General features: G+C 31.6%; 3 protein-coding genes, 1 long non-coding RNA gene and 3 other non-coding genes across 8 annotated transcripts in view; 4 read left to right on the top strand and 3 right to left on the bottom strand.

Annotated features, from left to right (window-relative positions):
- The window catches only part of LOC117134085, a 905201-nt gene that overhangs the window by 515629 nt on the left and 362537 nt on the right, over positions 1–27035 (bottom strand). The window lies entirely within an intron of this gene.
- On the top strand, positions 176–15408 carry LOC117134103. Its single transcript, XR_004458257.1, has 3 exons — positions 176–5737; positions 9047–9049; positions 15396–15408. It is a non-coding gene; the product is annotated as an uncharacterized LOC117134103 (long non-coding RNA).
- LOC103867499 (WUSCHEL-related homeobox 9) lies at positions 11373–23781 on the bottom strand. Of its 2 annotated transcripts, XM_009145574.3 has the most exons (4): positions 15710–23781; positions 14789–15610; positions 14301–14482; positions 11373–13854 (listed from the first exon to the last, which is right to left on the bottom strand). In XM_009145574.3, exons 1-4 carry the CDS (start codon positions 15834–15836, stop codon positions 13849–13851), a joined length of 1137 nt encoding a protein of 378 aa, XP_009143822.1. In that variant the 5' UTR covers positions 15837–23781; the 3' UTR covers positions 11373–13848. The 2 variants fall into 2 exon arrangements, with proteins under 2 accessions (XP_009143822.1, XP_033147667.1); XM_033291776.1 differs by having other exon boundaries at positions 11373–14482.
- The window catches only part of LOC103867497 (nudix hydrolase 22, chloroplastic), a 19075-nt gene continuing 16408 nt past the window's right edge, over positions 24369–27035 (bottom strand). Inside the window, exons 13-15 of the mRNA XM_018659360.2 lie at positions 26004–26109; positions 25172–25294; positions 24369–24667 (exon numbers count right to left, since the gene is read on the bottom strand). The gene's annotated coding sequence lies outside the window, so the exon portion shown is untranslated. The remainder of the gene's footprint in view (positions 24668–25171; positions 25295–26003; positions 26110–27035) is intronic.
- TRNAP-UGG lies at positions 25422–25493 on the top strand. The gene has a single exon. It is a non-coding gene; the product is annotated as a tRNA-Pro (tRNA).
- On the top strand, positions 25773–25844 carry TRNAP-UGG. The gene has a single exon. It is a non-coding gene; the product is annotated as a tRNA-Pro (tRNA).
- On the top strand, positions 26200–26271 carry TRNAP-UGG. The gene has a single exon. It is a non-coding gene; the product is annotated as a tRNA-Pro (tRNA).

Below are 27035 nucleotides of genomic sequence, written 5' to 3'. Positions count from 1 at the left end.
TGATAAAATTCTTCACTGGTTTGAATAATAAAAAAAAAACTGCATATGAAAATAGATTTTAAATGACGAAGAACTAGTTAAAAGAGAAAAAGACCAAAATATCACTAAATCAAGTTTTTGTTCCCAAACTAGCACTCAATGCCAAAAGTCACAAAAATAGCACTCAAGGGGTGGGTTTAGGGTTTAGAATTTAGGGTTTAGGGTTTAGAGTTTAGGTTTTAGGGTTTAGAGTTGAGAAATGAGGTTTTGGAGATAAGATTTCAAATTTTGAAAAATAAAAAAATTTAAATTTTTCAAAAGATAAAATGCTATTTTGGTCATTTTAGTTTTTGAGTACTATTTTTGTGATATAAACTTAGAAATGTGCTATTTTGAAGATTTGCCCTAGTTAAAATTCTGAGCAAGAAAGAAAATATCACCGAGAAAAAATATATATATTTATTTACCGTAAACGATACCCGAAATCGCAACCAACAGGAATGACAACGAAGGAGACAACATCGACAAAGACGTCGATGGCATGCAAGACCATGCGAACTTTGTTTTCTATTGATTTGCCATTTTCTGATTATTAGATTTTATTTTGACAACTTAGTATAACTTTCTATTAATGATCCATCGTATAATCTTTATACGTGGTGAACTGGTGATCGTATTGATTAATACTAATGGAGTTTTGTTCCGTTAATACTAATAGAGATTTTTTTTGCAATGTCTTCCCTAAACTAATATAGATTTGTTCCTGAACCTATAAAGTCATCATAGTATATAAATGATAAACATACCAAATTTCATTGTAAAAAGAGGGGACTTATTGCGTATCTACAAAGTAGGGTCACATAAATGGTAGGATATGTTGGGAGAAACAGATGGTAGGGATTATATATGATTATATGTGTTTGGTAAAATGAGGTTCGAAAATGCTTATGATTATGTCGACCCAGATAAGGAACTAGCCTAATCATACCCTATTTTGAATTAGATTAGATCTTAATATACAAGCAAACAAACAAAAAATTGTTTGCCTACAAATTCAAGAAGGGTAAAAAACTAAAAACATAGGAAATCATGTAACAAGATAATATATAAAAATATCAGATGGTTAATTAGGCTCAATCCTTGAGCATGATTAATCATTGACTTAGTCATTTTTATGGTGTTTGTCACAATGCGCATTATATATTTTTCCTAAACTCCCATTTCCAAATTGAGTAAATTGTACATCAGACACTCACAATTCACCTTAAATTTCATTTTCTTTGGCTAAAAAACTCTCTAACATATGAGTCAAGCTAGCATTTGACAAATAGTTCACGAGCATAAAAGATCAAGGATTGTAAATATGGATTAAGGAAGTGTCACCAATTCATAAGTGTCAAGAGATGATCTTCTTGAAGAGAAGCAAGATAGATTCTCTTATCTTAAAAACAACTAAACTAAAAGAGACTTAAGTCTACTAACGTCTCTTAAATAAAATAGATTAGGATCATATACCGAACCGCGTCGGTTACAAGTACCGTCACTTATTGGTCGATCATTACAAAGTATCACTGGTCGAACACTTCATTTATTAGTTTGTTTTGAAATGTTTGGTCGATTATGTGGTGATGTCTTGGTTGATCACTTCATTTGAATATTTTTCTGGCCCATCTAACTAGTACAAATGTATAGAGATTAGAGAGTACATTATAACAAAGATGAAAAATACCCAAAAACTTAACAAGAAGTAGATTGTTATTTATTACTTGGGTGGAATTCAAATGGCCACGATGTAGCAAAGAATAGGGACAACTAAACCTGTACAAGTACAACATGTAGGGGTATAAATGTAATTAAAAATCTGTAAAAAGGACAGATAGATACGTAGATAAAAAGGTGAAGAGGGTCTTAAATTGGGAGTGTCATAAATTACAAAGAACCCGAGGATCAAGGGCGACTTTTTATTTTCTTTCTTTCTTCGTTTTTATTTCAAGATTTGTGCTGTTGTTTTTTTGGTGAACACGCGAGAGAACAGTCTACATCTATAGATACAGCAATAGAGAAGAGGCTATAGAGGCACACATCGCAAGTAGACTGGGGCAGGACCCGGACAAAACGGGTTACGAATCCAAATACACAAATGGTTAATGCCCCGACATATGTTTCCTATCTTCTTTTGGAAAGTCTCGACCCTCACGTTCCTTCTTAGCGCGTACTCTCCATTCTTGTGAGAGCCCTTCATTCACTTTTCTTTCTCTGGAGATTTTGCAGAAACAAACCCCACACTCATTCAATGCTTCTTCCCTTACGTTTTCTTTTGTTTAATCGAGGGCTGAAAAAACGTCCTCCCAATATTAATGTTTTAGGACTGATTGATAAACTATCAACAAATAATTATCTCGATGACATATGAACAAACGAACAACTCTTTACTTGTATTTTCTCTTAAAAAGATTACGAAAATATCTCTCTTGCCAAACAAAAAAATGATCCACGTGATCGGTGTTAGAATGAAGTTAAGCATGCACTGATGCACTACATATAATTTCACCTTAAAATGAACACATTTCTATATGTATTAATATATATTTGAATAAGTTACTCTATATGTTTTAAAATATACGAAGTTTTAAGATTGTGCACAACTATTAAAAAACTTATTTTTTATCTTAAAAATATCACTAAAATATAAATTAAAAGTTATTCAACCAATTACAAAACAAATTGAAAATATCATTGGTTACACAATTTTTGATAAAATTAAAAAATGCATTAATATATGAAAATATAGTCTATTTTGAAACATCAAAAATTTCCTAAAAAATCGTTTATCTATAAACAGAGAGAATATTATGTTTGCTTTAATGTTGTATAATATTGGTCTTCTAGCAAACACAAATGCATGGAAGCACCGTAGCCTAATGGTTAAGATTTAAAGGTTTTTACATCCAGGTCTAAGGTTCGAATCCTAGACTATGCAATTTCTTGCAGATTACAGGAAATCCAGGTTTCAAGTCCCGGAGAGAGCGATTTATTAAAACAATTATGAAGACTACAGAAGAAATGCTTACAAGGAATCTTCAGCATGGTGCAAGTAAATCTGGCCATGCGTGAATCTTCATAGGATGGCTCAGGTGATACAGTTAGACGTAGGTCCCCATAAGGCATGTAGTAATGTCGGTTGTCGAATTGTCTATGTAATCTTTCTCTTATCATAATCAGCCTTAGAAAAAAAAAAAGCAAACACAAATGTTGAAATATTGATTGCTTTGCTATCACGTGAAAAAGGTAAAGAAAATGGTGTGTGCTGATTTTATTTTGTTATTGATGTTGGCTTATGTGCGTATGTTAACTATACTATGATTACAGATTTGACAAGATTAGAAACTATTCTCAGTTGATAACACCATGACTTGATTTGTAAGATATTTCTTAACCACGATTAGAGAGTTGATAAGATTAAAAACATAATCAGTTGATAACACCACGCTTGAACGGTGAGAAGATATTTATTAACGAGGTGAGACATAATTACAATTTACAAATGACTTGACAGTATACAACTAAAACTGTCCTTAGGCTTTTTGCATCACTATTTTCACACGTCCCCTTTTAAAAATTGTAAATGCTAAAACGCCACAAATATTTAATACTATAGTAACGAGTTATGTGCGCGTGGATGTGCATAAAGTGAGAGGGTGATGGTATTTTGTTTCTAACAGAGTAAATGATTTTCTTAAGAAGAAAACTTTTACTTTAGTTTTTTTGACTGATTACTATTTCGGGTCTTTAAACGCAGCTTTAATCAGCTGTGTCAGTGCCACCCACCGCACTAAGATTGATTCATAATTGGATAGTGCGTTTTCAATTTAATGCAAATTTTATTTTATTTGGTTCAAGAAATCAAACTTGCTTTTATTTGTAAATAGTCTTTCCTTCTCAGGGCAAAATTGAAAGTAGTATATGTTTAGATCACTCGTACACTATAAACGAAGAGCGTTACATTTTCGATTATATAGTACTAGATGGATCATGTTAAAAAAAAAAAGTACTAGATGTATCCCTAGCTTTCATTATAAAATGCCTTTCATAACAGAATTTATTATTTTGATAATTTTTATTTCATAAAATAAAATAAATAAAGAAATGCACAAGTTCAACGAATTTTAATCCTCTATATTTCAACAATATTTTATTACTTTTTTATCTTGCTCAAACAGCTAACTTTCCCAACAAGTCAAAACACCATTTTCTTACTTTTAGCAATATACTGAAGTCCCGTTTACGTACAAAAAGTAAACATAAGTATTGAACAATACGTCCCTTTTTAAAAGGAAAAATAATATGCATGTTAGTTATTTAAAAAAAAACTATAAATGAATAAAAGCTCTTTGTTCAAAAAAAAAATACAAGGTCAAGAAATATTGGCGTATTTAACTCCTGTCATTAGTGCGACCATAAGCAGATATACCAAACAAAATATATTAAATCGAATTATTATTTTTCATTCAGATACAAAGACGAATTAAAATGTCCCATAGGCAGCCGAATACGATTTCTCAATTTATGGAACTTTTGCTGTCAACACTTTTTTTTGGGGTCAAACCTTACTTCGTTACTTCAATTGAGCTATATCTCCAACTGAGAATTGAGAAAAAGTTGAAAAAAAATGTTAATGAAGCTCGGAGATAGTTCATCATCGACAAATTCTATGAATTTAACGAGGACCTTGGAAAAAGTTTGGGATCAAACACACTACTTGCAAGAAGCAGTATGACCATTTCAAGCGGCTGACTCGCAAGAGAACTAGACTTGGTTATGATCCATCTGGGTTTATAGACATGTCTGATAATTGGTGGAACGAGTTGTGTAAGGTATAGTTAATTAGCTATTTTGTTCAGTTTGTTTGATATTGTTTTTTCAAGATCTTCGAACATATTAGAGGGTTCAATGTGACTATTATCACAGACGCTTTGATATGTGTTACACAGACGCCTTGCAGACATTAAATCAGCTCACTTCGACTTCGATTGCTAAAATTTTGACGTGAATACGCTTGCTAGTTGTGATATGTTCCATACTATTAGTTTTAGCGTCTAAATGGCAGCTCTTGTATTGGTTTCAGGAATGGCCAGCAGCAAGAAAGCTTAAAGAGAAGCAAATTGCGAATATGAACTTGATGGAAAAAGCGTTTGGAACGGTTCACATAAGTGGAGGTGAAAGATGGATTGCTCAGCAAGGCGAAGAGCATTTGGATCAGCAAGGCGAAGGTCATCTTGATTAGTATCATGATGATGGTGATGCTGAAGACACAAATGCTACATATAGGCAAATTCCTCCTACTCAGGAAACCAATGATACAATTGAATCAAGAACTACTAGCCCATCATCTTCAAGTAGAACAAAAACTAACAGAAATAGATCAAGGGATGCAAGTAGGACAGACTGTAGCATATGTTCTTTCTGACAAGAAAAAAAATGATAGGGTGTCATCCTGAGTTCATTTGTAATCAGCCAGAGCTATGGAAGTGTTACATTCGATGTCTGCTACCAGGATTTGATCTCTATTGTACAAAGCAGCTATCAACCATCTCAAGCAAGATGCTAATAATCGTCAGACCTTCTTTTTCTATGAAGAGGATGAGAACAAAGTTCTCTATTTGGAGTTTGCTACTGGTGAAAGTAGAGATGCTTGAAGACTATGTTGTGTTTGTGCTTCTGTTTGTGTTTGTGTTTTGTATGAACTCTAGTGTCGTTTGTCTTATGATATTATGTTTGTGAGACTTCTTTATATTATATGAGAATCAGCTTTTGGTTATGAGAATTATCTTGTCTGATGAGAATAAGCTTTTGTTAGGTGCAATGGTTCTGAAATTATAAGTTTGGTAATGGTTTTGATATTTCAGGTTTGGTGAAGTAGAGGATACAGTTCGCTGAAGTAGATACGGTTTGGTGTATGTCGAGATGGACAGTAAGGTGAGTCTAAAGCTTTGTACTCTTGTGTAGCGAGAATCATATAGAAACTTATAGTGTCGTATACTGTGACTGTCCATCATTTAGCCTTATTAGAGAATGTGTCTTGCATGGTAGTTTTAGAGAATGGAATTTACATTCAGCTATACAACGAATGCTACATTTATGCTTTAGTGTGAGTAGGAATGACTTCACAAATGCTAGTCTTTTTCTAGTAAGGAATCCGCAGTATTGACCTTACTTTAAGAATTGCATAGGTGCTTTAGATGGTATTCATGTTCCTGTTCGTCCACCATCTGGAAATGTGGAGCCATTCAGAGGTAGTAAATCTGAAGAAACCATGAATGTGCTGGCTATTTGTAATTTCAGCATGAGATTCATATATGCTTATGTTGGGGTTCTTAGGAGAGCACATGACACAAAGGTGCTTACATATTGTGTTACTGAGGAAGCTTCCTTTCCTCACCAACCACTTGGAAAATATTATTTGGTCGACTCAGGTTATCCTACTAGAGATGGTTACTTAGGTACTCATCGCAGAACTAGATACCATATAGATTAGTTCAAAAGAGGAGGTACACCGTCAAACATTATGGAGTTGTTTAACCGCAGACCAGCTGGTTTAAAATCAATAATTGAAAGAACTTTTGGTGTATGGAAAGCAAAACTGAGGATTTCAGACATAAAACATCCCAAGTATGAGTTGAAGAAATGGATAAAGATTGTGACAACCACAATGGTCCTCCACGACTTCATTCGAGATTCGCAGCATGAAGATATCAACCTCTTATATTGGGAAGGAGTGGAATCATATGAACAACATGGTGATGATCAAGAACAAAAGCATGTTCCATACATTCAGGCGGGTGATAAAGTGATGGAGGGTATGCGTGACTCTATTACTATGGAGATGGCAAGAGGAACTAGACTTCCATATTAGCATCATACAGGTATGCACTACTGCTTGTTTTGTGATTTGGTGCACAATTACATGAGAGAAGAGTAATGTTTATTTGATTTTCAAGCTTGCTGATGGGTTAATCTGTTTTATGCTTCAGTATATCTTGTGTCCTTTGTGTTGGTATTGTATTTGCTCTTTGGACTAAAGTAATAATTCATTTTTTCTTGTCTGATGATGTTGGTTTGGTGTTCTTGTGTGTTGTTAAAGCTATGTTTGTGCTTATGTGATCTGAGTTGCTGAGACTTGCTTGAGACCGTCTTTATGTTGTGACATGTTGATTATGTGCGCATATGTGATGTTCTGTTTTTGTTTGGTGATGTTTTGGTGATGATTCATCTGCTGAGTGGTTGCTTGTTGTGTAGTGGTTTTGATAGTACTGATGCTTATTGACATTTTCTCTCAATTGAATTTTTTTAGGTTTTAATTGGATCATCTCTTGGAATCGGGATTTTATAATAGTTGGCTCAACTCTTGAAGCTTGAGGATTGAATTGTGTTTTTCAAGCTTGTTATATTTAAAACCTTGTTACCAATGCTTTTGAAACTTTGTTGTTGTTGCTTTTGAAACTTTATATCACATTATGTTATGTGGGTTTTATTTTTAGATTTAAATATCTTGAAACTTTTTATCACATTATGTTATGTGGGCAAATTTAAATATCTTGAAACTTTTTATCACATTCTATTATGTTGGTTCTCATATTTTAGATTAAATATTCTGAAACTTATAAATTTATGTATGTCAAAATGCAAATTTAAATATTTATATGAAATAAAAAATTATAAATGTTAAAATGCCAATTTTAAAATACTTTCAGTTCAAATATATTTTAGACTAAATAATATAAATTAGTATACTTAAAATTAATATCAAACATATGATTAAATCAAAATATGGGTATATTTGTAATTTGTTAATTACATTCAACTGGATGGAAATGAAAAAAAAAACGAACATAAAATCTATCGAGATGGCTCATCTATGTTGTTCATCTAAATGGAGAAACGAACATCCTCTAACTCTAGATGGATCATCTGGATATATTACATAGATGGAACATCTGGATGGAGATAACAGATGGAGAAACGAACAACCCCCTTTGTAATGGATCATAATTTTGGTTCTCAGCCATCTCTTGTACTTGGCCTTTATAACTTTCAGAATATCAGAAGTAGAAAAAAAAATACATTTTTCTTTTAGGGAAACTTCAATTTGCATTTAGCAAAAAAAAAAAAGAACTTCAACTTGTATCTAACCTAACTAGAGTTTAGAGAAACATGCTTAAAGTATGTTTTGCTAAATTGCTGCGCTACCGCATTTGGCTGAACAGGTTTTACAGTTACATGAACCGATAAAATTTACAATATAGGCTAACTCGTTGATCGAGAAGAAACTTGTTAAAAATACTTGGGACAGTTTTATGTATAATCAATCATATATATCTCTCTTTATAAATTTTGAAGATAAATTGAATGAATTTCTGCATTTGAAACTTACCTTGCTATATATGATTCTTTGGTGGAGAAAGTGGATTAAATGTTTGCGGATCAAACGGATTGGGGTAGAACAAAGATGGATGTAGTGGATCTAGCAGTACAAGTGTGTATCAAGCGGATCTAGCTTCTAAAACATATGTTTGAATTGTGAAAATGAATAAAAAGTGGTCCAAAGCACGGTACAAGTTTAAAATAATATATATAACTGTATATTACTATTTATTTCATAATTAAATGTAGTTTTTTTTAAAATACTTTGTAAATGCAATAAAATTAAGTTTAAAATAAAATAAAAATTAATTTAACATATATATTAATTATTTTGATATTTACATTTAAAAAAAATATAATTTTAGATGATTTAAAAATAATTATAGTTTGATAAAATATTTTAAAATAATAATAGTTTTCCAAACAAAAGAATAACACATCATTTATAAAGAAAGTATGATATCAAATAAAATATATTCTATATATAGAAAATATGGTGTAAATTATACAAATAAAATTTTATATTTAGATAGAATAAGATTTAAACATTAAATAATTATATATGGTATTTACATATCAGAAAATATAGTTTAAATAAAATTTATCTTTGATAGAACAATAAAAAAAACTATTTTCTAAACAAAAGTGGGTGAAACCTTTCATTTAACAGTTTAGATAATAACTACGCCTCTCATAGTTATATAAATTGAAAAGATAGTAAAGTAAGATATTTAAATTGACTAACTAAAATCATTAAACATATATACGTTTGGGAGTTTCTCTATGAAGACAGTAAAGTGAGACATACGAACGGAATGATGATTTGATGACAACAATATGATTAAAGGAAAACTCGTGGCGAACAATCATACTGTGTTTAAACTTTTGGCAGATGAGATAATGAATCTCTATTCTGTTGTGCTAATGATGCAACCATGGATTTTTGCAGACTTGTGTCAAGTGACTTTGTTGTGGCCCAGCCAGAATCAAGTGGAACTCAATATCATTTACACTATTGGCACACTCGGAATCTAACTTGGGCATGCAATTGTGAAGGGTTATATATATGCTTGCAATAAATTTGCATTGACTTTATATAATCTTGGATATAGACCATATTTTTTACACCGATTGATTTTAAACACTATCAATAAAAATAAGATTTTCAATCTAAAATAAGATTTTCAATCTATAATTCTCTTTTTGGTGAAAACAAAGAAAACCCATAATATTAGCAAGTTTATAAAAAAAAATTATCATTCAGCTTATCTTATCCAACTACCTCGTATCCATCTAAACGTAAACATCATAATGTCGGCTTCTATTGTTTTTTTACAATCCAATAAAATATTTCTCTCCAACTTTATGTTATTCTCTTCTTTTTTCTTTTTACTTTTGTCATAAAAGGGTAAATAGCTAAAAGCGATATTTTGGGGGTGGGTTACACGCTTTTGATTATCTGATGGGCTGGTGCACAATAAAAGATGATCTGATGGGCTTTATGGTAAATGGACTTTGAAGTTATTAGGCCTGTGATTTCAAGTTCATTGGCCATGAAAAAAATGAGAATGAGAAAGCTTTCATCTGTCCTTCAGGCAAAGTAGACGTTGGATCATCTCAAGTGGTTTCTTGCTAAGGTAAAAAACATTTTGAAAGACAAAACTTTACGAATAAATATGATATAAATGAGATTAAAATAAGATAGTTCACTAGAACTTTATTTAAATTAGCGATAATAAAAAGTGAACTATTTTGGAGTCAATAGATTATCTGATTGATGTCATAAAAAAGCGAAAAAGAGAGTTTCTCAAACCCTCTAGAGATGCTTTATTCTTTGCTTTGTTTTTACATAAATTATTATTTTTGAAAGCGAGGTACTGTTAACCTGGTTATACTACCAATTTCCTTTTTAGCGAGGAAAATTGCAAAACAAAACTCACAAAATACGATGTATAAATTAAACATTTATGTAGAGTGTGATTATGAGAGGTTTCGGTGTGGAAAGCTTGAGAGGAGAGCCTTTCAGCCAACAGTACATCCACGTGTGCGGTTAGGTTAAACCGTATCACTAAAATCAGAAAATCTCCCTCAACAGTATCCTAAATGGTGTCATAACCACATCTCTATTAAATGTGTTAGGGTTGAACTATGAAACTTAAAACTTTAAAAGAAAAAAATTAACAGTATCCAAAGCCTGAACTAACCGCTTATTCTGTATTTATATAAATACATATAAGTATCGATTACCTTTATAAAATAAAAACATCATAGAAATAGTTTAATATTAGTATATAGGATATAGTGTAGGAAATTTGTAGGAAAATAGCAAAGTCGATTAATTTTGTGATAGCTGGAAACTTCATAACAACATTTTAACAATGTGAATAAACGTTTTGAGTTACATTTTCTTAAGACTGATCATATATTAGGATTAGCCTTGTCCAAATTTATACACAGTAATCCCATTATACAGTTTAAATATACTATAATTAGAAAGATCAATCAGTTTAAATGAATATGAACTGACACTTATTACTGCGTAGTTTTTTTTTTCAAACTATCACTGCTAGTTTAAGATAGCATATGCATTGTTAAGACTTCAATTTAATTTTCTAAAAACGCTTATTTTATAAAAGGATAATGTAGAACAAAAAGAAATTATCAATTACGAAGCTACAAGATACTACAACATGAGATAGTTGTAGATTCATAAATATTAGCTATTGTCAGCATCTCTCTTGCAAAGCAAGGGATCAAAATCATTGTAAGTTTAACTTCTTGGGCTATAGAGATAATAATAATAAACAAAAATGAGAGAGAGGAGAGAGTGAACATGGAGTAAGTAAGTGAGTGAGTGTCATATGAATGTGATTCGTGATGAGAGAACGAGTTAAGATACTGTTGTGTCAGTTTTGGAGGCAAGAGAAAGTTTGTCCCACTTGTTGGTAAATCCACAGTCCCTCTGGTCAACACTCTTCTTAACCTACTTTTCGTTGTCTCTTTCTTAGCTTTCTATTTTTCTCTTTCTTGTCACTTCATAGATTTCTATTTAAATTCTTCAATGACAATTAATATCATGACGACTTCAAACTTGCGATCGTAATTTTCTTCTTTGATTTGGAAAAAGCCCTATCGTTCCTTTTAAAACACAACAACATAGATTTGGTTTCGTTACGATATTTTTATGATACTATATACAAAGTCTCCCCCCCCCCCCCTCCCCACAATGTTACATGAAAAATCTCCCCCAATGTTACTATATATAGTTGTCTTTTTGTTATCATAGTTTATCTTGAACTTCAACTATTCATAGTTAAGTGTCTAGTTTTGGCAATTCGGAGAACATTTGCGCACTGCAGCATAAACAGTGACAACAATTTAGACTTATGGAATACTAGATGCGCCAAATGTAATGATACCATATTGTTTAAATTCATAAATTTGCATTATCAAAATCCTAGCAGTATGTAGACAAACAAACCAACAAGTAGAAATGCGGGAGAATTACATGAATAAATAGACTTCTGTAATATTTTGTGTAATGTTTATTATTAGTTACATACTGCATTTGATATTTACGAAATTATTGGAGATTTAGTAGTAGTATAAGGTTGATTTCTTTGTATCCATTTTTTTTGAATATGAAGTATTATTTTAAATCGAATTTTTTAAAGATTAATTTTTAGAATAGTGAGAAAGATTACAGACTGAAAAACCAAAATCGTTTTTCCCAAAAGAATACGTTATTTGACCTTTTAAAATGTACTATGTTTTTTCTTGGTCTAAATGTTAATAGTACTATGTTTTCGTTATCATACAAATGTAAAATGTTGCATTGTTGTAAATTACAAATTGCAATTGTGTGGTACGGCACAGCTATGATGAAGTTATTTTTAATAGTATACATAACGTGGTGACAAATTAAATATATGCGAGGACATCGTTTAGGTTTCTATAGTAAGAAATTGGGTGAAAATTAAATGTTGTTTTGTATACACGACTATAACTGGAAATGAAGACAAGTAATATAAGCATGGGTAAAGATAACGTCAAAGCGACAAGATGAAGGAAACAGTCAAACAGTAGAAAGTAAGACAGTAGGACCATGTTTTTATTGAGAAACATTTGTGTGATTTGATATTACATTTTTATTATGCACGTTTTGACATCTGATTTGATATAACAAAGCCCCTACCTAGCTAGACCTCATTTAAATTCAAATCTAATTATTTACTAATTTTAATTCTCTTTATTTACCTCAAAATCTCAAACAGATGTAGGTATTCGTATACTCCGTAGCAATGCAGTAGATTAACATTACAATCATGAATACATAGTTAAAAGTTAAAAGCAAAGGATCATATCAACTGACTGCCAAAAACTCTGTTCCTGACTTCGATATTTTACGTATACCTTTGTAGCAAATGTTGAGATTATATCTTATGTTTGAACGTCTTTTTTTTTTCGAAAATCTAAAAACAGTTGTACTATTTTAATTTATCATTAATTCATGAGTTAATTCATATGCACACCTTATATTTTTGTATTTTAGTTTGAACATTATAAACCCACCGAAATGAGTCTTTAGTATTAGGCCACTAAAACTTGAAACAATCAAGTAATTAAGTTAATTAAATGACCTCAAACCTAATTGAGTTAAAAATGGTACTTACAAGCCTACAAGGGGATATAATACATGCCAACAAAATAGTTAAAAAATGTTAAATAAAAACTGAACTACAAGCATAAAAGGTTAGCTATAATAATTCAAAAACGTTTTGATGAGTTTTTTTTTTCCTTTTAATATACATATATATAAAATGTTATTTCACTATGTAGTTATGAACCTATATATAACTGAAAGTCTGAAACAATTTGTCAAACTTCAGAAAAATTAATCAACTATTGAACTCAAATTTCCTACATTTTACGTTAAATAAAAGTAACTCTATTACTATTATATGGTTAATAGTAATAGTAATATAAATGTAACGTTTTCAGTCCCTTGGTTTAAAGTGAAGTATCACCTCACGTGAACTGAAGTCAAAGTCCCACACTTCCCGCAAGTAAATCGTACATTACAGTCTAAACACTAACATAACGCATGACCTAATTTACTTTCACATTGGGTGATGTGAAGCTTCTATATTACTCATCCCCATATTTAGCCAACTGTTTAACAATTCCCCGTACATATAAGAGATTCAGATGAAGAAACAAAAGCATTATTATAGATTTATGAAACTACAAAGAAACGCACACAACAATAATATATTGGTCAACAATCTAACGAGAGAATTTCGCAAATGTTGTCCGAAACTCATACGTCACAACAAGCCACTGAAACCAATATCTTATAAAATGTAACATTTAAGCGGTACGTAGGATAGATAGTGAAAGAAAGAGACATGTCTTAGTTTCATCTTCAAAAACAAATCTCCCACACGACTAGATCTGCAAAAGCAAAAAGAGACCTCGAAATTAATTAATTACACAAGTATATATTGTAAATTCACACATGCATGCACATTCTTCTAAATATGTTACTACTCGAATTTATACTACAAAAGTCAAAAAACACGAAGGCCTAAAAAAGAAAAGAAACCCCAATGAATGCTCTAAGGAAGAGCAAGGTGTGTGTGTGTAATTAAATTAGATTGAGTCAACATTTTTGACCAAATTAAGCCAAACAACATGTCTCTCGCATGCATTTATCCATTTTAGATCCCAATGAAGAAATAAAATACTATAGAAATAGTATTATAAACGAAGATTATATAACCATTAAACAATGATTTATTACTATACTTTAACATACAATGGTATCTACCTAGCCATTGAAGTGAATGTAATGAATATTAATTGAAGAAAAACAAAGAGGCTAAGAGAGGAAACAAAACCAGATAGTAGGAGGCTCCGTGTTGAAGAGGGTGAATAGCGACGCCATATTCATCAGTGACAATGGGCTGACCCGCGGAATTAATGAGAACAACCTCTTCCCCGAATGCATCTCGAACATTAAACTGCCCCGGGCTCACTTCAAACTCCATTTCATTGATGAACACCCTTATTCTCGCACCCGCTGCTTTCATTTTAGCCATGGTTATTCCATTATTTCATGTTAGTATCAAGACTACATGTTAACAATATTATCTATATAGAAAACCTCAAACAAAAATGAAAAAGGAAAGAGACTGTATACAAATAAACAATTATTTTACATTACTAGTTTAACAACTTAAGATGAACGTATTTTTAAAGATTTTTGCTGATCAGTGTGTTCCTTCCATTGTTGACACACAATTAATGTATTTATACTGTTGAGTAGAAAATAAAGAATACTAAGTGATGACTCTCTTTCAAAAGGGAAATAACTTTTTGTATATACCTTGAACTTGAAGCTGGTCCAAAGTTGATGGGACAATAGCAAGAGGATTTGAAGTTGTAGTAGTACTAGCAGTGGGAGGAACATGAAGCATGATGTTATTGTTGTTGTTGTTGTAAGAACTGATTTGATCACTAGTAGCAGCGTAACAAATCTGAGGCTGTTGCAACATCTTCATCCTCATTTCTTCATCTTCTTTCTCACTCAATTGTTGATGGTTATGAGTTCCATAACCCGCACTACCGTTCATGATCTCGCTCAGGAGGATACCGGTACATGGCTCCACCGTTGGAGGAGCCTGTTTGGGTTGCTCGACCATTTCACCGGGAAAAAACCCTAATTGAGATGAGACGGGGATACCTTCAAACCCTCCGACGGTGGAAGCCGGAAAAAGAAAGGAAGCTTCCGGCGGAAACATCCCCATCATTTGACTACCACCCAAAGAGAGATTAGTGTTGTTGGTGTTCTTCTTGTTCTTGGTTTTGGGTAGTTTGGTGGATTTGGAGGATGAGGAGGAGGAAGAAGATGAAGACGATGCTGAGGAAAGAGGCTGAGGCTGTGGTTGTGGTGGAGGGAGGGAGTGTTTGGAGTGGTTATGGAGGAGGCGGAGTTTGTGTTTGCTACGGGACTTGCGGTTTTGGAACCAATAGAAGACGTTAGCGTCACCGACTTGGCCGTACTCTTGAAGCTGAGCCCTAATCCTTCTGATCTCCTCTCTCGGTGGATTCACCAGCCCTGAGTTGAAGATTGCTTCAAGTATCCGAATCTGCTCTGGCTTTGGATTCCATCTTGGTTTTGGCTCTGGACTCCTTTCCACCTCACATCCTTTAACAAAATAACATATCATCAGATTAGAAATCTCTAAAAAAAAATATAGAATATTTTGGGTTCAAATTTCTAAGTATATATTAAAAGCAGAAGAACCTGAGAAGGGAGAGGAACGGTGGGAAGCAGGAGAAGGCAAGAGAGGAGAGTTCATGTCGTGTTGCCACTGATGGTGATGAGGTTTGGACTTGAACATGCTTGGCCAGTGTCTATTCGAGGAAGCCATAACTGATTTAACTCGATCCAAAGAAGACAAATATATGTGTATGCTTATGATGATGATTGATGTTGATGTTGATGTGATGTGTCAAGAGAGAGGAGGAGAAGAGGCAGGGAACAGAAGGGCTAATGGGAAGAAAATAAAATTGTGAATAGAGCAAAAGGGTTACGAGTCTTACGACCTCTTTCTCTCCCTCTTATAGTCCCTCTTCACCTACCCAACCTCTATACTTTTTTTTTTTTGATCAAACCCAACCTATCTAGCTCTTTTACATTATTTTTTGACTAAAAAAAAATCTCTTCTACATTATTTAATTTTGTCTCACACATATCTCTCTGTAAGTCACTCCTCTCTCCCCATGTGCGTATGTATATGTATTTTGTCTATTTCATCTGTATGTGCTTAGAAAATAAAATAGCTCAATTTAAAAAATATCACTATTCTTGTTTTGGGATGCAAAAGAATTAGCGAAGTAGGCTTAAATCCCACAAACAGAAAATGTTATAAAAGACAATAGAAAGACACTCTTGATTTTATTTTCGCTTTATTAGTAACTACAACAGTCAAAAGGTATTATTTAATGGTATTAAGAATTAAAGTTAGCAAGTATAGACTCTACAGGGTATTTGATCAATTTCAGATTCCCAAAAGCACTATGACATTTTAGAATTGGATCCACTTTTTCTTGCTACGGTTTGAAATACTTTATAGTAGCTACCATGTAAGAACTAAGGTTTGTTTTAGGTGTTATATCTAGTTCCCGTAGTTGTATTTAGTGATCAGTGCCAAAATTTATATATCTGCAATATAAAATCAAAATATTTTTCAAATTGCCTAGAAAAAATTTACAGTAAAAAAAGAAGAAGTCAAAATGCATAGGGAACATTTAATTTGTTTTAGGGGTTAATTCCATCAGATTAGTATTTAAGTTAAGTACGTTAAAATGTGCTAGTCGGCAATTAGTCTATTTCTAACGTTAAATCACTGATGGATTGACCAACACTTCAATAGCAACTAAAAGACAATTGGTATGGAAGAAAAATTGGAAATCATTTATGTCTCAACAGTCATTTGATTAGTGTCTCATGAACGTTAGCCACATATATGTTTCTGGATGAGAGCTTACAATTTTATGTTGACGTTTTAAACGTTTTAATACATTCACATTATATTTTAAGAAAATTCAAATTAATCAACCATCATCTCAGCAAATTTAACGACTGTTAATAAACTCTAGCTTAGTGGTAACTTTTGGAGGCAAAATACCTATAAATCTCTAGGATAAAAACGGGACATAACACAAACACACACACACACACACACACACACATATATATATATATCTCATATATATATACATAATTAGTGTATTAATTTTTAAAACATACTACTGTACTGAATTATTGAGACTAGAACAGTAAGAAATATTAAAGAAACTCAAAGTGATCATAAATGCAACTCCCATGCCTTTTCCTTATAGTTCGTGCATTGAAACCTATACTGCTTCTGTAGTTCAAACGTACGAACTCAACTTTCTTCAGAAATTGATTCAACAGACTCTTCGAAAGTGATCCATGTTTGGTTCTGAACTAGGTTTTCCCTTTTTATTATTTTCTCTTCTGACATATAAACATTAAATGGACCAGACATATGGAGATAATTTTACATATTTTCCCACATTTTATTTTATCGTAGAAATATTTATAGGGTGTTTTCATATCATTTTGTGCTTTTTAATATATAATTCATCTGTGGGGGAGTTAATTTCTGGGCTTTCAGGCTGTGCGGAAGACGATTCTCTTGGTCGTCGGCCTTAATTAGACTCCGATGGAGGGAGCAAATGGTTTGTTTGGATGGTGGAATAGTCATAATCGATGAGCCAAACATGATTTTAGATGTTTTGTGATAGTATAATACTGCAGAAAAATCAAGTATTAATGGAAAAATAAATAATTTTGAGAGGTCAAGATGGGTGGTGGTATAACTGCAAAGAAATTAAGGTTGTTTATTTGGATTGACTCGAGGGTCTTTGTTGATGATCGTTCCCATTAATAATTGTTCAATATTGTTATTTTGAAATATTAAGATTCTTTTTGTTTGCATTTATTTCAAAGATAAACGAACCAACTACTCCCTCCGTTTTTTAATATAAGTCGTTGTAGAGAAATTTTTTTGTTCCAAATTATATGTCGTTTTCGGTTTTCTATGTAAAATTTATTAGTAATTAATGTTGTATGACCAATGGTAATATATCTTTTATTTTTCTATTGGTTGAATTGTGGTTAGGTAAATAATTAATGATGTTTTTGTTTAGAAAATATAAGAAATTAATGGTTTTCTTAATCTACGTGCATAGCTATAAAACGACTTATATAAAAAAACGGAGGGAGTAGTATATTATCAATAACCTTATGAAGTGAAGACAATGTGTTTAGACAATGTTAATTTATAACTTCCGTGAAAATGAATAAAATTAGCAACTTAATTGCATTGACCATGACACATTTCGGAAACTTTAACCATGTCATGTTACAATTTGTTGCATTGGTCGCCATTTTCTGATTCTTTACAATCCTGAAATGTGATGCATGTGTCGCGGTTTGAATACAAAGTATCACAAAAAAATGTTATATACCAAGTGGATGCATTTTTGATTCTTTGATTGGAATCCTGATATAGGATGCATGATTATTAAGATTCACTAATAATGTACAAATGCCTCTTTTTCATGGGTGATTAACATGTGAAGCCTTATAAAGCTAATATTGCTTTTACTCTTATTTTTCGGATATATGTGAAACTGAAGTGGTGAGCATAATCTCGTGAATTGTCATAAATCTCCAGTCTATGAGACATGGCCATCCGCAAAAATAGTTTCAAAATTCAAATTGAACAATTCTCTGTGTTTCTTTGCATGTTTGATTTGATATCTTAGACAAAATGACATCATTAAGTTATCACAATCCGCATGTTAAAAGATGGCCATGTGACGATGCTTGGATTATGTTCTTGATCATCAATTGATCTTATTGGTGCAAGTTAACCAAAGTGTGGAAACCGGTTAATAGAGGTGAAACCCCAAAACACGCGTGTTGATCACGTGAGTATATGTCATTTTTCCTCCCGTAACTCTTAAACAATATTTTGGCTAAGAAGTTGTAATAGATTGAAAAAGAAACCTAAGGTGTGTCACTGTAGATCATAAGCTCGAGCTTGAATTAATTGTTCTAGTGAATCACGGGTACATATCAGCTATGGTGAGGATAGCTGCTTTGTACATCGAGGAGCGTGATGTGAACACCGTATGAAAGCTCGTCTTGTGTTATTCTTTTTCTTTCATGCTTTCATATGTTCTTGTTGATTGATCGAGTTGAGGTAGATTCTAAGAAGTTTGGAATGCTGATTTACCAATTGGTTAATAATTATAAACGTCTTAAGTGATAAATTTTGGGAGTATCTAAGTTTTGTAATACTGCATACTCCCTCCGTTTCTAAAACATCCATGTTTTAGAATTTTTACACTTTTTGATAAAAACATATTACTTCTTCCGTTTCCGAAAGTAAAATGTTTTAGATTTTTTATTTATTCCACAAAAATAGATTTTCTATATATTTAAGGTATTTTTTATACTTTTAAAAACATTAAATAAAAATATTTGAATTGATTAAATTTTATTGGTGAAAAGTTATTGAAAAGTGTATAATAAAGTAAAAATTAAATTATAAATATTTATTGAAATCTTAATAAGCGTGAACAATTTAGAAAATCTTACTTTCAAGAACAGAGGAAGTAAAACTTAGCTATATATGCATAGTTTTTTATAATTTTATATTTTCTATATTTTTAAACTAATAAAATTTTAAGAAAGGCAATTAATGTTCTTGAACTTCACAATTTCTCATGATTAGTTGACAAAAATTACATTAAAAATATAAAATATGTATTTTTTTGAAACAAATTTTTTTTCTAGAATATGAATTTTTTAGAAACAGAGGGAATATGTTATATCCGTTTATAGGATCATACTTTTTTAAAAGCTCCCTTTTCAAAGAAATAAATAATTAAAATTACCTGTTGGTTTGGGTTCTTTTCTTATACAGTACAAGGGTGTCTCACTCTCTGAATTCTTCTTATGTTGTGGAACATTTATACATTAATAACATTATAGTAACTTTTTTTATGTAAATAATTCTTAAAAATATTATTGGCGTCATTGAGTAACCCTAGATTTCAGTGGGATGTCTAAACAGCAATAAATATGACATGTGTTTAAAATATTGGGACCACTACAAAAGAATGAAAACCTTTATAAGCTCAACAAAGTACATTCATTTTTTTGGATAAATAATTGTATTTTCTTTGTAACCAAAAAAATCAGACCTCCCCTTGCATTGATAAGTTAATTATAGGTTCCACTTATAGATGTACAAACTCGTTTATGTTTTTGCTTTTTGTCATTCATATATATATATATATATATATATATACATAACGTGTAAGATATGTTTCAAATTAAAATATTTAAATAGTATTAATTTTAATGTCAAACATATATGTCCTTGACTCATATATAAGTATATTTTTTATTTTTTTGATTAAATCCTTGACTCATACATTTATGTTGTACATGTTAGAAGCAATTATTGTGGGGGAGTGGTGGATGAAGAGTGATCCATACTGAATAGTACTGAGATTTTTTTTCTTTCAAAAAATCTAAATTTGTTTTCATTCAATCTTTTGCTTTCTCTTTCCCTACAAACAGTTTGTCCCTAACCAAAATGTCAATAAATTGCACGGCCACTCGATTCACTTAAATGCTTTATAGTTCATTAGCTTATAAGCTGATATCACTTTAATTGTCAAAAAAAAAATGTCGCGACATTTAAAATTTGCTTTAAATTTGGATGTGAGAGCAAATGACATTTATACATACAACGAATTGTCCCTAACCCAAATTTCAATAAATTACACGATCACTCCTGTGATTTATACTCTCTCCATTTCATAAAGCTACATATTTATTTTATTTTTATTTTCAATGTATATTTTATCAACTAATGATAATTTGTTATAAAATTCAAAAACAATTGTATTTACTGAATTTTATTGATTTTAACCTATTAAATTTAGATAATTATAAAATTATACATTTATAACTAAAATTTAATATGTTTTATTTATATTTGTGAAAAAAATAAACATGGATGATTTTGTCACCTTGACTGGTATTTCCCAACATGTAAATTTTGCTTTATAAAAAATCTTCATGTTTTAAATTAGATTATGTAAAATCGTATATAATTTTATATGCTAACATAATAACCCTTAAGAATTACACATAGATCTATATCTTGACAACCAAAACCAATAAAAAAGACTTATTTTATTGAACTTACTCCAATACTTGATATATGTACACATGATATGAATATACGCATTTCTTTTAAGTATATACACACTTCTTTAGCCTATCATTTTATATTATATGTTGCTAGTAATGCATTAAATGAAATGGACATAGAGAGGGAGCACCAGAAATGGGTTATAGAAAAGAGGTTGTGAACTTGTAAGCTAAAATTGCGCTCATCTTTTGCAGTCTCACTAAATGCTCACATTAGTAAATACACCAACATGCCTTCTCTTCAATGCCCTAATATCCCATCACATGCAATTTCCCTACTTTTCATTTTTATTTTTGTTATATGTATACTTATCTTTGTTTGTTATCATCAGTTGTGCAGTTCCATAGATTTGTATTATTTGTGTTTACTTAACTAAATTGCTACATCTATAAATACTCACATCTCGACTTGTGGAAAAATAAAGAGAGAAACTTTGAGCATTATTAGAAAAGTTCAAATTAAAAGTTAGTTCACTTCTTTTGGATAATCCTGGAATTGTTTGGAACCTTATACAAATCATTACAGTAATTAGTATTTTCTTTTAAAAAATCATCAATATAAATCTTTCAAACCGTCAAAATAAATCTAAATATGATACTTTTAGTAGTTTAGGTATCTTAAAAATTACAATTCTTAAAAGCAAGCTAGCACTAATACAAAAAAAAACCACAGAAAAAAAATTAAGAATTAAATTAAATTTATTTCGATTTCTTCGTGTTTTAAGGTTCCTACCACCAAATTATTATATATTTTTACTAGTTATTTTAAAACCTTATAAAATTCCGTCGAAGGCCAGCTCTGATTCTGTATACGGGTTAACCTTATAACTAATCCACACTATCTAGTAATCTAGATTCTAAACAGTGTGTGGCACGGTTGCAATTAGGAATAATTTGATGGACGACTAAGAAAAGTAAAAATCCAGTTGTTTCTCGAGCCTTTTAACACATAGGATTGGATGACATGACACAATAATATCCGTTATTTATACTGTATCTCGCTCTAGCTTTCAATTTCATTTTGCAAACCTACTTCAACTCAAAAACAAACAAGTAGATTTTAGAATCACCAGCCACTTGCGCTAAAATATGGTACTTCATGATCACAATAACTATTCTTCTTCTTTATCTTTCTTGACATCAAATGGGTCTTTCAACCATGCAAAAAAGGCTAACTTGATGTATTTGTATCCATGTTAAGTCTTATAAACTTTTTTTCTGGAGATAATTATATTGCCGTGAAAAGTTGTACTCTTCAAATATTCACTTTATTAGAGATCTTAAAAAAAAAAAAATCTTCCATCGCAAGTACATTATATTGCATATTGCATGTGGTAACTGACCAGGAATCATGGCGACGTTCAAATCATCTGAATCAGCAAGAGTTCTAATGATATATTTTATATCTAAATCACCAATATAAACAAACTTAAGACTACTAATATAAAATAAGATGAGAAGGAGAAGAATGTTTTATATCTTTGTCTTGTTGATTTTGGCTACAAACTGTTTATATGTAATAAACAAATCATTGAAAACCATGCATATACATACTCGTAAAAATTAGACAAACGATCGAGAAAAGACAGATTTGTCAACTAATCCCATTGGGAATATGTTAAACGTATTTCAAAAGCCTAAGAATCAGTGAACACTTACCTCACACGTGTATAATAAACGTTAGAACAACCATTTTTGTGTGGAATTAATTTCAAAATAACAATTTTCTAAGTACGAAAGATAAGCATTCGAGAAACATCCTCCTTAAAGGAATGAGAGTACGCCAAAGAAAATATGAATTTCTAACAACATTCTCTCGAGTCTATTTGTAAGAGAATTGTCAAATGGCATAGTTAATATCAAAAGTCTATACTATTAAATTAACTAAACTAGTAAAGAAACCCTATAATGCATCGGGATAATACACTTACGAGCGCTTTGAGGAGTGAAAATGTTTGAAGTATATACATTTTCTAATACTAGTTTGGGACCACATACACAGTAGTGCCTGTTAATACACTCTTGCTGGGATCGTTGCTTTCTTTTTGCGTGGTCTCAAATATATCACTAAACTTCAGACATGTATTACGTCGAATGCTCGTAACAGATACTATACAGTCTAACAGAATGCCGACGATCAATGATTGCAGTAAAACAGATACGGACACAATTTATTAACACAAACAATCAATTGACACAAAAAGGATTTGTCACCCTACGATGCTGTTTCTTCTTCTAAATACCATAAATGCTGAAATGCAACTAAGTGGACAGAGAGATGCACGAGGCAGCTTCCTTACCTCAGCAAAGATCTCGAGCTAAGGGTATCTCCATCCCCACTCTATTTTTTCCTCTAAAATAGAGTAAAAGTGAATATGGAGTAAGGAATGCTCCAACTCAACTTCATATCTCACTCCATAATGAAATTTACTCCATAAATGGAGTAATCTATTTTTTGTTTGTTCACCACTCCATAGAAATGAAGTAGGATTGAAGCAATTTTACTCCATTTTAAAGGAAAAAATGGAGTTTTACATTGGAGATGCTCTAAGAAAAAAAATAACTAGTTAAGTTTGGCATGGAACACAAATATGTCAGACTTGGGCATTTGGTCTACTGGTATGATTCTCGCAGGGTCCCGAGTTCAATTGTTGGAATGCCCCAATTTGTTTTGTTTTATTTATTTTAAAAATCTCAGGGAATTCAGGGAACACACAACATCACACCATCTCAGTAACACAATGTGGAGAGCATATCAGGATTCCTTAACAAGATCAAGATGACAATCTCATGTTCAATAATTAAGGCATTTTGACAAGGATAAAAACAAAATTTCAGACATAAGACATGTGATACGACTTTCAAGATTGCTTACATGATCAAAGTAACTTACAGAACGAGTTGCAAATAATATCATTACCATCAGATCCACTAGCTTATGTTGCTTTAACAACCAACCAGATTAAAGCAGAGAGCAAGAACTGAATTACATGAAACCGCTTTGGTTGCGAGAGGTCCCAAGTCGATTCTCCGAAGTCCCCTTGACTTTTACTTTAGCAGCGCTTGTTCTGAATTAGATAAAAAATCAGCTTCAGCTCTTTTGTCGAAGATTTGCTCTTCTTCTTTGAAGTTTGAGTCACAGAAAATAAATAAATAAATAAATAACAAACAACAGATGGATTTTCATTCGCAAGATGCAAACGATTATTTACAAATTTACACAAAAAGAATGATTTGCCTGTTCATATTGTTCCAAGGATCATAGTTTATGTTGAGTCTTTGAGATTGAAAATATCACTGCCACAACATCAGATACCGCTCTTGGTGTCGGATGATTGACAATTTGTACTAAACGAAGCTTTTCTTGAAATAATATTCTATACACATAACATCAGACACCACTCAAAGTATGCTGCCTGATTCTTTAAGAACGAGCTGCATGAAAAAAATGTGAAAACGATAATGCTCAAGTTATTAAAGAATTTGTGATCAAACTTCAAGACTTTTTTCTTCAATGGATTACATAGACAGTAGGGCATTTGGTCTAGTGGTATGATTCTCGCTTTGGGTGCGAGAGGTCCCGATTTTTGATTCTCGGAAAGCCCCTCATTGACTTTTTATAGAGAGTATCTACGGTATACATGCTAAAATTTTGTTACTAATAATTCTTACCTATGATTCAATATTTCAAAGATCTATGTCAACTAAACGATTGAGACATTGACTATCCCCTAGATTTTCACCACCAGTAAATTATAAACATCATTGCAACATACTGATGCAAGCGTTGGGATATAAGCTGGTTAAGCTGTTTGTGATTCTAGTAAAGAGAAAGAGTTTGAAGATCCATTACCAAAACTCCTCCTCAGGGTCTTTGTATTTTCAATACTATCATATACTGAAATATTAGTTCCATATTCTGATTGTAACAGCAGATACCTTTACTTTCAGGTCAGATCATTTAGATTTGCAAACATGCGACCTCTTCTTGAAGAATTCCAACGAAATATACATCTTTACTACTACTACTACGCAAATGCTGCCAGTTTCTCCAAGAATGAGCTGCAAGAAACAGAAAAAAAAACTATCACCCCCAAATTGATAAAGTTCAGTGAACACACAAAAGATAAAAGCAACTGAATTCCAAAAACAGTTCCTTCAAATGTACAAATGAAATACATCAACAATCGGGCATTTGGTCTAGTGGTATGATTCTCGCTTTGGGTGCGAGAGGTCCCGAGTTCGATTCTCGGAATGCCCCCATTGACTTTTTTGAACAGATTATGTTTGGTATGCTAACAAAAAAGTGTTCTGAAAATTCTTTCCTGGTGCCAGATTTTTAAAGACCATATTCATTTCAACAGTTGACTAGTCCCTAGAATATCACATCAGTAAATTACAACGATCACTAAAATACCCACAGATCAGATCTAGAACACTTTGTTAAGACTAAAGTACCTATCATGGAAAAGTCAACTAAGTGACATTGATTTAGAAATGTTTTCTTCTACAACCATTTTAACTCAATTATACATCATCAGGGCATTTGGTCTAGTGGTATGATTCTCGCTTTGGGTGCGAGAGGTCCCGAGTTCGATTCTCGGAATGCCCCCTTTGACTTTTGTAACAGTCTATGTTTAGTATGATAATTAAAATTTGCTACTGACAATTATATCTTCTAGTGCCAGATTTTTAAGATCATATTCAATTCAACAGTTGGCCAGTCCCTAGATTCACCATCAGTATATTACAAACCATCACGGAAACATACCTTTGCTTTCATGGCATATGACTGAGATATGAGATATCTAATCATATAATATCAGGCACAACTTATGACTGCATAGCGGCATGCTCCCACATTCTCCAAGAACGAGCTGCAGGACACAAAACAAAGGATAACGCCTAAGCTAACAAATATAATAGAATTTCAAACACAAGTATTTCAAATGCCTTCATAAACAATCGGGCATTTGGTCTAGTGGTATGATTCTCGCTTTGGGTGCGAGAGGTCCCGAGTTCGATTCTCGGAATGCCCCCATTGACTTTTTTTTAAATAGAATTTCAAACAAAAATATGATCTGAAAATTCTGTCCTGGTGCCACATTTTTAGAGAGCATATTTAATTCAACAGTTGACCAGTCCCTAGAATATCACATCAATAAATTATAAGGGCAATTGTCAATAATAGCACTTTTTAAAGTTTATGTCTCAAAAATAGCATTAGAAGGAGAAAGTCACAAAAATGACATTCATTAAAAGGTAAAATATCCCTAATACCTTTGGTTTAAAATTAAATAAACAAATAAAATAAATAAAATAAAAATAAAAAAATAAAAAAAAATAATTTTTTTTATAGTTTTCAGATTATGTTTTCAGATTCGAAATTTTTATAATTTTTTTTTGAATTTTTTTTTTGAATTTTTTGAATTTTTTTTTGAATTTTTTTTTATTTTTTTTTTAATTTTCTTTTTATAATTTAAAAATACTTTTTGAAACTGTTTTTAAATTTTTATTTTTTATTTTAGTATTTATTTTTTATAAAATTTTAAACTTTAATTCCAAAACCCCACCCCTTAACTCTAAATCCTAAGGTTTGAATTAATTAACCTAAGAAGTACAAGTGTATATTTACCTCTTTAATGAAACCTATTTTTGTGACTTTGAGCCTTGAGTGCTACTTTCGGAACAAAAACTTGGTTTGGTGCTATCCTAGTCTTTTTCTCAAATTATAATGACCATTGCAATATACCTTTTCTTTCAGGTCATATGATTAAGAGATCTAACTAGGTAATATCAGAAA

Source organism: Brassica rapa, chromosome A05 (assembly GCF_000309985.2).
Source record: "Brassica rapa cultivar Chiifu-401-42 chromosome A05, CAAS_Brap_v3.01, whole genome shotgun sequence".
Lineage (NCBI taxonomy): Eukaryota > Viridiplantae > Streptophyta > Magnoliopsida > Brassicales > Brassicaceae > Brassica > Brassica rapa.
This window is presented reverse-complemented; position numbering and strand designations above follow the sequence as displayed.

Coding starts and splice junctions, on each gene's coding strand:
- LOC103867499 (XM_033291776.1), bottom strand. CDS start 15,836: ATGGCTTCCTCGAATAGACACTGGCCAAGCATGTTCAAGTCCAAACCT. Junction 15,611..15,709: donor CCGTTCCTCTCCCTTCTCAG/GTTCTTCTGCTT, acceptor ATTTTGTTAAAG/GATGTGAGGTGGAAAGGAGT. Junction 14,483..14,788: donor GGACCAGCTTCAAGTTCAAG/GTATATACAAAA, acceptor AAATGAAAGCAG/CGGGTGCGAGAATAAGGGTG.